At 45.8% G+C, this 14128-nt stretch overlaps 1 protein-coding gene across 3 annotated transcripts in view; it reads right to left on the reverse strand.

Annotated features, from left to right (window-relative positions):
• The window catches only part of gpc3 (glypican 3), a 95279-nt gene that overhangs the window by 75780 nt on the left and 5371 nt on the right, over positions 1 to 14128 (reverse strand). For all 3 annotated transcript variants that reach the window (XM_068582958.1, XM_068582977.1, XM_068582967.1), the window contains one exon: positions 8779 to 8940. In XM_068582958.1, the coding sequence (XP_068439059.1) occupies positions 8779 to 8940 (162 nt within the window). The remainder of the gene's footprint in view (positions 1 to 8778; positions 8941 to 14128) is intronic.

Raw genomic sequence — 14128 nt, forward strand, 5'->3', positions numbered from 1 at the left:
TGATAGCATTTCAAATGACACTTTGATCCTCACTCCGCACTGTTTGTTTTTCCTTCTATGATGAAATTCAGCTCGAGAGGCGTGCAACAGGGCACATCATTAAAACGTGGCTCAAACGCGAGCAGCCACGCTCGTCCCTAGAAACCGCTCGTGACAATCTTCTGACACATCGGCGTAGAGGAACAAGACGGGGTGGGTGGCAAAGGGATCGCAGAGAAGAACGGGAATCTCGGGCTCAGCCCGCAGATAACGCTGCGCCGAGTTGACACCGAAGCGGTATCGAACCTCGGCTCATCTCTCTGACGAAAAAAAAAAAGAGGCTGAATGAGAATAACTGGATCTAATGAGGCAGATCTGTCAGAGCTAAGTGTTGTCTGTGCTGTGAGAAGCGTAAACCACATATTCCTGTCTGAATGCTTAACCACATATGAGAGCGTATGGAAATGCATACTTGTACAAACTTCAATTCAAATCCATGAAAGGTTTTTCTTTAACGACTCAGACAGCGTCGTTCAAAAGGAAAACATTCACGACATAGCACAACATGTTTGTGACAAAAAGTTTTAAAAAGCAGAGCGAACCAATCCTCCTCTCCTCGGGTTTTTTCACAATAATCATAGACACGTCCCGTAATCTTAGTGAAATTAGCCTTTGTTTAGGAATAAAAAAAAGTGGAAATGTATAAGATCAACAGCATAAAAGTGTGTGTCTGAAAGAGTCGGCTCTTTTCTCTCTGGGTGATAATTCTGCTATTGAAGGTTTCCAGAGCCGCAGCAGAAATCATATGCAAATATCCGCCCCATGGTGCGCCGGCTGGCTGACACATTATCAGCAGAGAGACAGACGTCGCAATTTTGGTTGTTTTTTTTTTGAGTGCGGTCAAATCAAAAGACGGAGGCGCGATTTAAAAAAAAAAAAAAAAAGGTGTGCCGTGAAGCGCGTGAGACAACGGGAGCACAGTTAACAGGATGCCAGCCCCGTCGGGAGAGAGAGGGAGGGGGGAAAGGCTGCCGAGGCCTCCTGCGGAGACACGAGCGCCTGGCAACCTACATAGAGCCCGCCAAGATAAGAGAGGCGGTTTGAAAAAGCCAAACAATGAAAACTGAGAGCGTGTAAAAACCAAAACATGAAATGAAAAAAAAAAACCGGGGGTTTATCTGGGTGAAGAAAACAAAAAAAGGGAAATGATTGTCGGGAAGAGGTGATGTCATGTTGTTTCTCTTTCAGCGCTCTGCGGGCCGCAGAAAGACAACCACGGCGATTATTATTGCCGCTCACCTCCTTTACTTTGGTTTCCCCCAGGTGAATTACCTCAAGTGATGATTCAGGGAAGAGTTTCTCAACCCACCGCTTCATATTCGAGACCCTTGGATTCAATTTGTTTGAGTTGTACATAAAAAAAATAGGTTTGAATTGATCCAAGCTCTTGAAACCTTCACTCAAAAGGCCACTCCTTACACTCCAGACCAGCATTGCCCCCCATAGGCCTTAGTCATGGGGGACATTTTGATTTTAGGTCTCTTGTATCGTGCATGCTGGGTCACTGTCGGATTATTAGTAACACCTGTGCTTTTTAAGACAAATAAAACATGTATACGCTGTGAGAAAGGCATTTTTTTTTTTGCAGTTAAACTCTTTTCTAACGCATATAAAGGAACTATCTTGTCATGCCGAACGCACAATCGTGGCACCAAATAAATTGAGAAGTGACCGCAGGAAGATTTGTGGATATAAGGAAGACAATTTGTCTTTGTAAAGTACAACCGGGTAACAGTAGCGCTAAATTAAGTCACGTGAGCTTGTATCAGCTTGAAATTAACGGGAAACACCATTTCTACTACATATCTTAAAATAAGTGTTCAAATTCATTTGAATAAATAACATGTTAGTTCAAGTTAGTGTGACTTTTTTTTTTTTAATAAAAATGTGCCCATTCAGCAAGAGTCCCGAGTATCTGTGGTTACAATATTCACAACTTTTTCCTGCCTGACAGCCTTCCTCTAGACACCTTATTTGCAGTTTCTTTGTCCCTTTTTCAAGGTGCTATTCAGAGTGTTAATATAGCAACAAACAACTAAATGATATGCAAGGATACAGTGGAGAATTAAATAAACACAACGCTGTAATGGACGTCTGGTTTAGACACTTAAAAACTTCCACATTCACGAGACATGTTCGATATTGTACAACCACACGTTAAAATATCTGCACTACATACCATATTTCAGGCATCTAACCAAAAATAACATTAACAAAACACTGACTTGAGTCGTTCTTATTGGCCGATTCTCTTGCAGAACAATATTTACAATGTGTATGCTATATTTGTACAACACATTCCAATTATTTGCTCACACTTTTCTGTTTCTGTCTCACACTGAAATAGAGGCTCTGGATATCTGACACTCGATCCCCCATTACATTCACTTGCAGTCCATGTCATCTTAATGCAGCAGCAAACTGCACATAAACATCTAATTTATATTTGCCTTTGGTGATCCACCGTTCCACCAGCTGCAGACTGGATAATGAGAGGAAAAAACTAAGAAGGGCGGCACCACCGGTGCGTCTGCTGGACCTGGATGTGTCGGTGCTTACAGTATGTGTCTATAGCTGCACATGACGCGTCTTCCTCAAATAATCTCCCAGGCTGTTCGCTGCAAAGAGACACTCTCCTCTTTTTTTTGGCTCCATAGCATCTCAGTATTGTCAGTATTACGCCGCTTTATTAGGTATCAATCTGCACGACAGTTTGCCAGCCCAGCAGAGTGCTCAAAAAGTACCCGAAAAAACCTCATTACGAGCGAACCGAGAAGTGACGCGTAATGATAAAACGCGGCAATTAAAGTCAAAATCAAATTACTAGCTGATAGAAGAAGATGTGGTAATGGCGGGTAAACCCCATCGTGTCTGGTAAACGATCCTCGGAGGAACCCATTGGACATGGCAAAACTGCCTCTCCCCATCATTAAGTTATTAGATTAGCTCGGGGCAGCGAGTAAACAACTTCAGACATCTCGCAGCAGGCACGCGTCCTACCAGCCCCCCCTCCCCAGCTCTTATTGGATTACGACGGGAGACTTCTGCACAAGACAAAACGACTCCATGGAGAGCGCGAGGCGAGGGGGGATGATTATTGGAAAGCGGATGATGTGAGGCCTGCCCGGGCCAGACGCCCGCAGCACTTTGGATCAAGCGGACGGCTAACGAGCAGGAGACGGGGAATGGATGCAGAGGGGCACGCGAGATCTGATTTTGATTATGGGCTGCGGGACGGACGGAGACAGGAGCGCGGGTCTGCCGGGTCCTGCATCATCCACCTCCTGCCACATCTCGTTTGGGTTACTGCCACGGGTCGAATGTCCATTCAGCACTATCGGAGACAAATGAGGGCAAACATCTGTCAAGGTCAACAGCCGCCTCCACCGGGGGCCACGGGGGAGAGGGTCCTGCCTTTTCTAATGCCTTATACACTTAGAGTAATTAAAACCCGTCCAGAAGAAGCGGGGGAAGTCGATAGAATTTTTTGGAGACTGCTAATGAGATGCTAATTTGTTGGCCCGCTAGGAATAAGGTATGAGGAACTCAAGGACACAAAAGATGTATTTTTTCACACTTCTGTTGAGTTAACTTTTTCAAATATGTCATGTGTGTGTGTTTGCGTGAGTGTGTGTGTACGCCCTGACGGTTATTCTGCATGTTTGTCGAGCAGGGGGGCGGGGGGGACCGGCGGGTTGCTCGTTGTCTCTTTATATATCGGATAAAAAGATATGAGCATCCTTTCAAGCGCCTTCCAAACTCCCGCTCACTTACAGAGCGCGGCCCCCGTGAGCTCAGAGTAAAGTGGAGAAAGCTCCCCCGCCTCGCAGCGACGAGTGAAGCCACATACAGATTGCCCTCATGCAGCCTGAAAGTAGTCCAAGTCCAGACCTGTTTTCGAACACCCCACTGAGCCAGCCCTTCTATGGACTCATTGAGTCATTCCACGAGCGCCAGGCTGGCTGTCCCACTTTCTTTTTTTTCCAGCAGATATCACACAGACTATCTGATATCTGCACATGCTCACGCCGCTCAACTTTCCTCGCCACATGTTCGACTACACAAGCAATCGGACCGGCCCCGTCCTCTCATGTGTGTGTTGACCGGGTTCACTCTTTTTGGGACTTGAGTGCGACTGCCCCCCCCCCCCCCTCGGGGCTGCAGGGGAGCGAGCGGAGGCCGTGAGGAAAACCGAGCAGACAGCGCTGTGGTCTTGTTGTCTCCGATGGCGCTGCTGCTCATTTTCTGATGTGTCATTTTACACACAACAAATTAGATTTTTTGCTTTTGACTCCGTACGCGACAACGACCCCAACAAATGGCTTCTAAAAGAAAAAGTTCAATAAAAGCTTGTTAACAAAGGATAATCTAATTTCTGATCCGCAGTCTCGGGGATGAGCGGTAGCAGCGCCGCTCCGAAGGACATGTCGCCGGGGAAAATAACAACAATTAGAGCTGCCAATCACCCAAAGTTGCTTTTTTTTGAATGAGTTCGCCGGGCAGTTGTGCAGAGGATACAGACAGAGGAGAAAGGTGAGGGAGAGAGGATGATATAAGCGCTTCAGTATGAATCACAACGTAAATCTGTGCTCAAGTCAGCTGCGCCGCAGTGTGCAGACATTGGCCCCTGTTCAAGGTGCTTCTGGCTCGTTTCTTTCTATGAATATGTGGAGGCAGAATGTGGGGACAGATGCAGGATGCACGACATTTTGATGCCATTTAATTAGTGTGCCCGGCTAATATTAGACTCAAGAGAAAACGCTGTAGCCGGAGTTAGCAGCTAACCGCCAACAACCGAGAATAGCAGAAATATTGGAGCGACAACGAGGTCCGAGCCATCTGAGATTACACACTGAGGCGGCGTTATGGCGCAATTGTTTGGTTCAATGAGAAAAAACAAAGTCTTAAGAGTGAAATCTCTGTGTGAAATGCAGCTATTGTTGTGGACTTGTTGCAGCCTTGAAGTTGCACCGGGTCAGCTCACGGCTCAACTCATACAGCACAACACTTCCCGCCTCACTTCTTTGTGTCTTTATAATTAAAGTACGTATTTTTAAGCACTCCAGTGCGCAAACAATAATAATAATAATGAATGAATTCCTTCGTCACGGAGCAGAAAATGATTTAACCTTTGTTTTTTTTTGGAAAATGTCTGTTTTTTAGATTGATAAATGGTCAAAAACGGTCAATTTGCAACCCGTCTCCTCGAATATACAGCCTCTAATGTGCAACAGGCATTTTGAAACTATTATGGCATTTTCTATCAACAAAATGAGGAAATGTTTTTAATGAAAGCATCAGCTAATATTGATACTAAATAGATTTGCAATATTTGATCTTGCAATACAATCTCCAGTCATATCTTCTACAGCAGTATTACACTCAATAACGGTGACATCTCGGCACTCACAGCACTTCGTCAAGGTGAATTGCGGGCGGCAGTAAATGTCGGACTTCCTTTTCGGGGGGGAAATATTAACAGAGAAGAAGCAGCAATTACATTTATTTTGAAAACGCAGTAGTGCCTAAACAAATAAGTAGTAGATAAATGTCCTTTAGAGGCTACAGGGATGCTATTTGAGGTTGCAGGCTTACAGTAAATCCCGACCTAAGCTATGAGATATTTTTCGCTATATTTCAACATCATCTAGATTTAGTACCTCCAAAGTGTAGGTTAAACTTTCGCTTTCTATTTCTACACGTTTTATTCCCTGTGTGTTTAACAAAGTCATGTCATAACTCCATGTGACAAGTAAATCTTGATGTGCAAAATCAGCACACTGCCCCTTTAAGACTGTCCACTTGATTAAAACTCTGCAATAAATTCCACGTATCCACTCATCTCAAAGCTGTGCAGCAACACATACTAATGCACTCCTTGGAAATATCGGGCTCCCGTCATTTATTTTCTAAATTAAATTCTCGGCATGCACAAGATCAGCCTCTCATTTGAAGAGATTAGATTTAAAGATGGCCGTCCTGCACGGCTTTGGAGATTCTCATTTTGAACAAAATTGACAGCGCGAGGCCGTTGAGCGCGAGGCAAGCGCAGCACACGGGGGAAGATGATGTTATGATCTCGCTAATGTGAATCAAAATGAAATCCAGGCGTCTGTCCCGTATCGGAGTGGATGCTGCAGTTAATCCATTACGTGATGGTTCCCTGGTTTACGATAAAGAGATCAGATCGGGCTCATTAGATTGGCAAATGGCATATGAGAGCCGCATCATTAGCAAATCCTAATGCCTTACCTATTTCCTGGTATTGATCTAAAAGAAGCCTTACGTTAAAGCAGCCTGTCATCTCACCGCTTAAGAAGGAGGGCGGAGAGAGTGAGAGAGAAGGAGAGATTACTTTTTTCTATTGTTCAGAGAAGTTTACTTCAAAAGGGTAAAAACCTCTGGTGGAGTCTAAGGCTTGGGAAAGGAGAGCAGAGCAGGTGGAGCTGGAAGGAGAGGGGGATGGAGAGAGCACTCGGAAAGATGGGAGATAGAGGAGTGGAGAGGGGCAGCCCCTTTGATCTCTGGCAGAAGCGAGCGCATGGAGAAAAGAGACAGAGAGCGGCAAAGGAAGATTGCAAACAAGGCATGCACTCAATTCCCAATAGCGGCACGAACACGAGGAGAAGAGACAGACCGAGGGAGAGAGAGAAGGAGAGAGGGAAAAGAGTCAAGCAGATTGAGCGAGACAGAGATGGAGAGAGAGAGAGAGAGAGAGAGAGAGAGAGAGAGAGAGAGAGAGAGGATGACAGGGTCAGAGCGAGAAGAGAAGAAAAGGAGGAGAAAAATGAAGTAGAGGGAAACAGATAAGACCAGGATGTTAAAAGGATTTCAGTCCGGGGGCTGTTTGGGGAGTTCTCTCAAGTCCTATGCTAAAGCAATTAGCATTGAACCCCTTCTAGGAAAGTGCAGCCAAACCACAGAGGCAGTCTCTAACATAGTTAGTGTGTAACAACCAAGTCAAGCAAACCCCACGGTCCCCATTAAACCACAAGTTTTAATTGGCGTGTCAGGATGGGGCTGCGTTTCACAACCCGTGAATGTGCGCTTTAAGAAAAAAAAATAAAAATAATTAAATAAAAAGTCGGCTCAGTGAGTCTGCACACCCCCGGCTTCAAGTGGAAACCCCGAGACAGTAAACAGAGCTGCCGCGCTGGACTGAAAAAGGCCTGTGTAGCGTGATAACGAAAGCCTGATATTCAATGTGAAAGAGATACTTCATAACATCTGTTGCTAATGCAGCTGCACTGTTGAATAGAAAGTTGTGTACGCCTTTGTTGTCGGGGAGTTTACTTGAAACCAGTTCTTAAAGTTTACAACCCTCACGGCCGAATGAAGCCTGGTTGCTGAAGCGCATCCAACTAACTCCAAGCTACCAAGCTAGCTGAGGCTAACAAGCTAGGTTGCTGCCAGCCAGCTAACGTCAACCCCGCCGCTGTCAGATATTCCACTACACTATAATTCCTAATATCCCATTGAAAATGTACTGCAGGCGTACAATGAACCTCACAGCAAGCCTTATTATTTGTGCAATATTTGCATAATTTGTTTTTCATAAAGCACTAACGCCACAAACACGGCCGAGTGGTTAAGTTTAGCGACTTTAACTAGCCCAGGTGACGCCTAGCAAATAGCCATGCATTTAATTATCCATAGACTTTAAGCATCACTCAATCTGCACAGTTAATCAGGAGCCAGCAGTCCGCTAGCTTAGCTTAGCTATAGGACTGGAAACAGCTTGCTTATCTCTCTCCAAAAGGTAACCAACTGTGCATACTAGCACCTCTAAAGACCTCTAAGCCAACCAGCTGTTGCATGGCAGCTTCATATTTACAGAAAGCAGTTCCAAGTTCCTCATTTCACTTCAACGAAATAGAGGTTAGAAAGGCAATAAGCAGAGCTCCTAAGACCTCGAACTATTCCAATTATTAGGCTTTAATAAAGGTCTTTGTTGCTGCTTGATTTAAAGTTTTCTTAAACACTCGAGAACTCGGATGGGAACTTTGAGAAATTGGGTTCAGCCAAGAAGAAGAGAGAAAAAGCGAGGAAGCAGCAGAGTTCTTTAAAGTGTTCAGCAAGCGGATAGCGATTTAATGGTGTCACACAGTTCCTGCTGACTTCACTGTCCACTCGCTGGCTTTCAGAAGTCACCTGCCTCCTCGTTGTTTCAGCTGACAGCAGTTGAACCTCGGCGTCTCCGGGTTTTTTGACGGTTCCAACGCGTTTTTACATCATCGCTGCACTGAGCCGTTCCACCGCACACATCTGTGAGCCAGAACCAGTCACACCAGTCCGTCTCCTCTTGACCTCTCTCATCTGCCAGCGCTTCCCAGGAAACCGCTGCTGACTGGCGTTTTTTTTCCCACCCTGTGAATACAACAGTCTTCACCGACTGCAGTGCGTCAAATTCTCGGGAGGCTGTCACTTTCTGGAAGAACATGTCTGGCACCGACAACCACACTACATCTAAAGTCACTTTAACCACATGTCTCTCTGCCTTTTCCTACATTTAGTTGAACAGCAGCTGAGTGTCTCTGCCCCTGTCTGCGTGGCATTACGCTTCTGCCTTTTTTTTTTTGCATTTGTGTGACTCACAGTCTGGAGGAGTGGGGCCGCTGACGTGAAGAAGGAAAAGGAGCCAAGGCGGCGGATAACTTACTGTGCTGATTTGTCAGTTATCAGTTTAAAAATGAAAAAAAAAACCTTGCGTGGTTGAGATCAACTGTGCTCACTGCTTACCTTGGAATATGGCGGCGTTCTGGATGATGAGACGTTTGAGTTGGGCACTGACAACCTGCAGACCAGACTCCATGTTGCTCCGTGCGGCCACCTGATACCGCTCCTCCATTTTCTTGGAACAGCAGGTCGGGCCTTTGGTTTGGCACACCTGCAGATCCGCACCTGGCAGGAAAATCAGCAGAGACACAAGGCTGGATGAGGCGCAAGGGAAGGAGCTGCAAAGACACTTTTGTTTAATACAAATTTTAAAAAAAAGAAGCCTCCCTCCTTAAAATAAAAGACTCAGCTGCATCCTCTGCATGCTAAACACTATCTACAGCAGATTGCGCAGCCTTAATGAGCGCGTGATCATTATGTAGAGGCTGTCTTTTTTAGCGGGGCCGGAGTCATAAATACATTGCTGTTGAAAAATAAAAGAGGCATTTTGATTGCACATTCAAGCCATACACCAGAGCTCTGTTGTTGTCCTCTGAGATCAATTTGGTCAACAGAAAGTTTTCCCACCACTCAACAGGACTTTTTTTTTTTTTTTTAGGGCACAAAGACGAGAGCCAGGAGCAGTTCAGCGTGCGTGCACACAAACAAACCCCAGTCACGGTGCACAACATCGACAAAAACAGAGTTACGTCGGTAAACATTTCTGCACTTGTGTCGGCCACTGACATTACAGGTTGTTTACGCAGATGAGGAATAATTGGATTCCCCGAGCTCTTTTGAAAAGAAAAGGTGCAGATGTAAGCCAGTTAAGGCAAAATGTAAGGTGACAAGGATGTTTATCTCTGACGAAGCCGCGCACCAACCGGAGCAATAGAATAAACGCCCCGAAGAAATTAATTCAATTTGAAAAGGGGTAAAAAAAATAAAATAAATCCCAGTGAGGAGGGCGATAAAGACGGCGCGGTTAGAAGAGAGGCCGATCGGGGATAGCGAGACTGCACCTGCGACAGCCACGGCGAGAGGACTGCGGTTTGGTGTGACGATGCACCGGGGGATATCTTTTATATCTTTTACAAAGAAACCTCCTCTCTTGTTTTTGTACAAGAACATGCCTTACACGTTGGCTACGTCAACGCGCCGCTGTACTACATGCATCCTAAAAAGTTTGAATGAGAGACTTTAAATGTTTAATCTAAAGTGGCTTGGTTGCTGGTGCCTTTGCAAAAGGAGGGAACGACTCAAGATGCATGTTGCAGCTCTCACACTTGTGTTTCAGAACACCTCCATTGAACAAGAAGAAGAAGAAAGAAAAAAAGGTCCACTGGAATCGTCGCTTTCTATACACGAGCTATAAATTTCCGGCCTATTCCCAAATCGTTCCTCTAAAACGATGCAGACGCAGACATCACACAGACATAAATAGGCCACAACCATCTGATGTTTAAATAAAAAGAGGAGCTCCCTTTCCTTAGTGCCTCCCCTCTCTCTCCGTCCCGTGTGGCGGTTGAAAGCTTCGGCGGCGGAGGCTGCAGTTGCAACGTGCCAGGCTGCGTCTCAGAGTTGTCTGCGGGATCTGCTGCCTGAGAGGCGTCAGTGACAAGGGCCTGATGGATGGCGTGGTAAACAAATGTCAGGGGAGTCTGCCAGCCGCTGGTTGGGATGAGGGAGACAGGGAGACGAAAGCTGGGGGGGGGATTAATTTGGAGGGAGGGTTTCGAATTGTGAACGTATATATATATATATGCGAAAAGACTTGATAACAAGCGTGTCAAAAGACAGGAGAAAAGGCTTTTGTCGAGACGGAGGGGTTTATCTGAATATGAAAAGTGAATCTCTCTATTTGAGGATTTGCCTCTGAGGTCTTCAAACAATAGATCCTCAGAAACAAAAGCTCAGACTCTAACAAAGACAGCAGCAGCCATGGAGGGGAGTTAAACTAGCAGGAGATGCAACAGAGTGGCAGTCCTCATAATTAACAAGTGCTGGGGAGTCGCACAGCGAACCGCTTTGGCTAAATCTCCCCCTCTGCTCACTCCCGCCGCCCATCAGGGTTTAAGGTGGAGAGTCTAATGAGTGAAACGGGCAATAAAACTGTCATGCGGTACCTTTTGTATGCGTACTGACAGGCGTAATATCTTAAATCAATACCGACAAAGGACTCCTGACAGATAGGATCAAGCTAATTTCAGACCGCTGGGGCTAAATTATTAAGCTGTCAATAGCACCACAGGTGAGGCGAGTGCGGGCCGGCGGTGGGGAGAAGGCGGCGATTTTTTTTTAGCAATTATCTACCGCAAAACAGACAGTCGCATCTGCACGTTTGTCGCCTTTTTTTGTGTGTGTGTGTGTGCGCGCAGATGATAAATGCGTTTCATTACAGAAGTTCCACGGCGCCGGAGGAATAAGTGAAGGATTCGACAGGAAAATGATTCCCCGTGGAGCTTCACAAATAATAAAATCACACCGTCTAAATAAAGCCTTCTCTTTGACTGACAGATCACTTGGGAACCAGCTTCCTGCTTCTCCTCTTTGCTTTAGGCTCAGCTCTCTTCTGAGCCCCTCCTCCTCTTCCCTCTTTTATTATTTCATTTTATATATTCCCTGTCATCCCTGCACACTTTAGTTCTGAGCTTGTTTCACTTCACCTACCTTGAGCTTAATAGCTACGGGGCACCGCCAGCACCTTTTCTATCAGCCCCACGTTATTGGCTAATTAGTCGATTCTTTCGGTGTCCTGATGGCCACTTCTCTCAAACTAAATGATGAGAGACAAGGTGCGAGGCTGGGAGCAATCTAGATGTAAATTTCCCCCCAACATGCAATCTGGCTCCAAGGTGACGCTTTTTTAAAAATTATTACCTACTTTCAATCAATACTCTGAACCGGTTGGTTCAGGACCCGTTCAACATGCAGAGCAGCCGAGCGCCGAGGTCTTCGAATGGCTTTTTTAAAAACGCATTGATCGCCCTCTGGTTTGTCACAGCTTCTCTTTTTTTTTTTTTTTTCTAATCTGGTCGATCCTTTATTGCCGCTTGGCTCGTAAAATAAAAGTTTCTGTTGAAATGCCAGGGGTGAAAACTCCAGCAGAGAGGGTGGGGTGAAGGGAAGGAGGGAGTCCCACAGTCCTGTGTACACACACACAGAGGGGTCCCTCCCTTTACATCTCTAACAAGCTCGGGGACTCCAAGCCAAGTGAACTGGGGAGGCAGCCACAAATACACTGAGCGTCTCTTGGCTTCCTGGCGCCAATTAGAAAGCTATCCCTATGCAAGTTTAATGACGGAGACCATGGGGGAAAAACAAGTTGTGTTAAAATATAGAATATGTTAAAAGCCGTTCATTACGGGCATAAATTATCCATCAGCAAACCAGTCTTGAGTGGGAAGCATGCGGGACTTGGCTTCCTCTCCGGGGCAAAACAAGCCAGTGTCACTTTGTTGAGACAATAAATGAAATGAAGACGGCGCAATTTACAAGCAACCTAAGGAATGATAATGTCATTAGCTACCAGGGATTACAACGGTTTTAAGTATTTGCCACGCTTTGCCGACTGCGCCACTTTGAAAGCGTTTGATGAAGCAATCGTTTGAAAGCTGGAAAGCGTGACTGTGAGAGCCTCTGTTGCTCTGAAGTGTCCGCAGAACAACCAGGCAGCAAACGCAGGTGCCCTTCATCGCAAAGGCTGCTTCCAAAGAGGAAATTGCTGCCCAATTAGACAAAAAGACCTTTCGCGTCTGGTCGAACTGAGCCACCTATTAGTGGCGACCGGTGTCATTTCAACAGCAGGGGCGTTTGTCCTGTTGTTGTTGTTGTTCAACTTTTTTTCTGTGATAAACAAACAGGTGACCTGACCCCCGCGGCTAATTACTGAGAAGTCCAGGACCTATTGTTGGCTTCTTGCTCAGCAAAATCAAAACGACATGAAAATGGAAATTCTTTCAGCTCAGAGGAGAAAAATAATGTGTGGTGTGGTGTTTAATTCAGCAGGGTGGTCTCGTTGCCTTGTAGGGTTGTGTATGGGTATGAGGTTGTCACAAAGCGTTTAACCATCTCAGAAAATATCACGGTACAAAGGGCCGTCCATACACAAAGCGATAGCTCTAGATACAGCTTTCTTTTTTAAATGGTCTGGTTGAGTCCACACAATGACTCCAGCAACAACAGTCGTGAACAGTGAAAAGAAAAGGCTATTTTGTGACTTTACAGCATCATAATAACTCACCGAGTCAAATTCCTCATATGTTTAACGTACTGATTCTGATTTCACAAATATCCTTATGATAGATAAAATTAAAAATGATGCCCTGGACACCTCCCATTAGAGGTTTTCCAGGCACGTCCAACTGGGAAGAGGCCCCGGGGAAGACCCAGGACACGCTGGAGGGATTATATCTGCCGGCTGGCCTGTGAACGTCTCGGGGTCCCCCAGAACAAGCTGGAAAATGTTGCGGGTGAGAGTTAAGCCTGGGTCGGTCTGCTGGGTGTGCTGCCACCGCGACCTGACCTTGGATAAGCGGTGGAAAATGGATGGATGGATGATGCATGTTAAATTAACACCTAAATGATCCCATGATCAATAAATTAACATGTAGCGCAGGTGCAGACTGCTCCTTTTACCTATAACTCCCCCCCACACTCACTGTATTTTAAAAAAAAAGTCAAATACTGCACATAAGCAAATGCACACGGCATGGAGCTGCGTTGTACCGTGATATCGTTACAATCCGACAGCCTTGGAACCTTTTGTTACATGTCACCCTTCTCTTCCTCCATTGCCAATCTTTACTTTCACAATGATGCACCCTCGAGAAGAAAAAAAAGAGAAAGAAATTAATAAATAAATAAGTGGCAGCTGTCAGCTCAGCCTGCGGCAAACTCGTACTATTCTTCCATTTAGTGAGAATCTGATGCTCCTCTCATGAATCAGGTCAGCTGCCGCTGTCAGAGATCCTCCACGTCCTCCGCTCAAACCACCGCCGACACTGACGGAGCCGCTCTCTCTTACACACACTCATGTCCCGGGGTAAGTGCTTGGCGCTGCTCGAGCGCCTCTCGCACATACATGACTACACGCCGCAGAGTGAACCGACACCGAGCCTCCATTTCACCTTTCCAACACTCCAACCACCCACAGCCACAGCCACAACAAAGACATGAGTGATACTCCTGCAGCACAATTTTGTTTTTACACATCTCCACCGTAATGTTCTTGTTTTGTTTTTTCCACTGCTCTCTGTGCTTTTTGAATCACGTTGGCGGAAAGGAAAAACTTTTTGTATTTTTGGTGTTTTGCCCCCTGGCACCACATGCAGCATTATTAGAATTCTGCTCTGCCTTCCTGCGGACTTCTCTCTGAATCAGCCACCTCCCCCACACCAAACACCATATCAATACAGGCTACTTCACGGCTCTC

The sequence above is a fragment of the Clinocottus analis genome, unplaced genomic scaffold, assembly GCF_023055335.1.
Source record: "Clinocottus analis isolate CAN_PGR_092001 unplaced genomic scaffold, fCliAna1.0.p SCAF_10, whole genome shotgun sequence".
NCBI classification, from domain to species: domain Eukaryota; kingdom Metazoa; phylum Chordata; class Actinopteri; order Perciformes; family Cottidae; genus Clinocottus; species Clinocottus analis.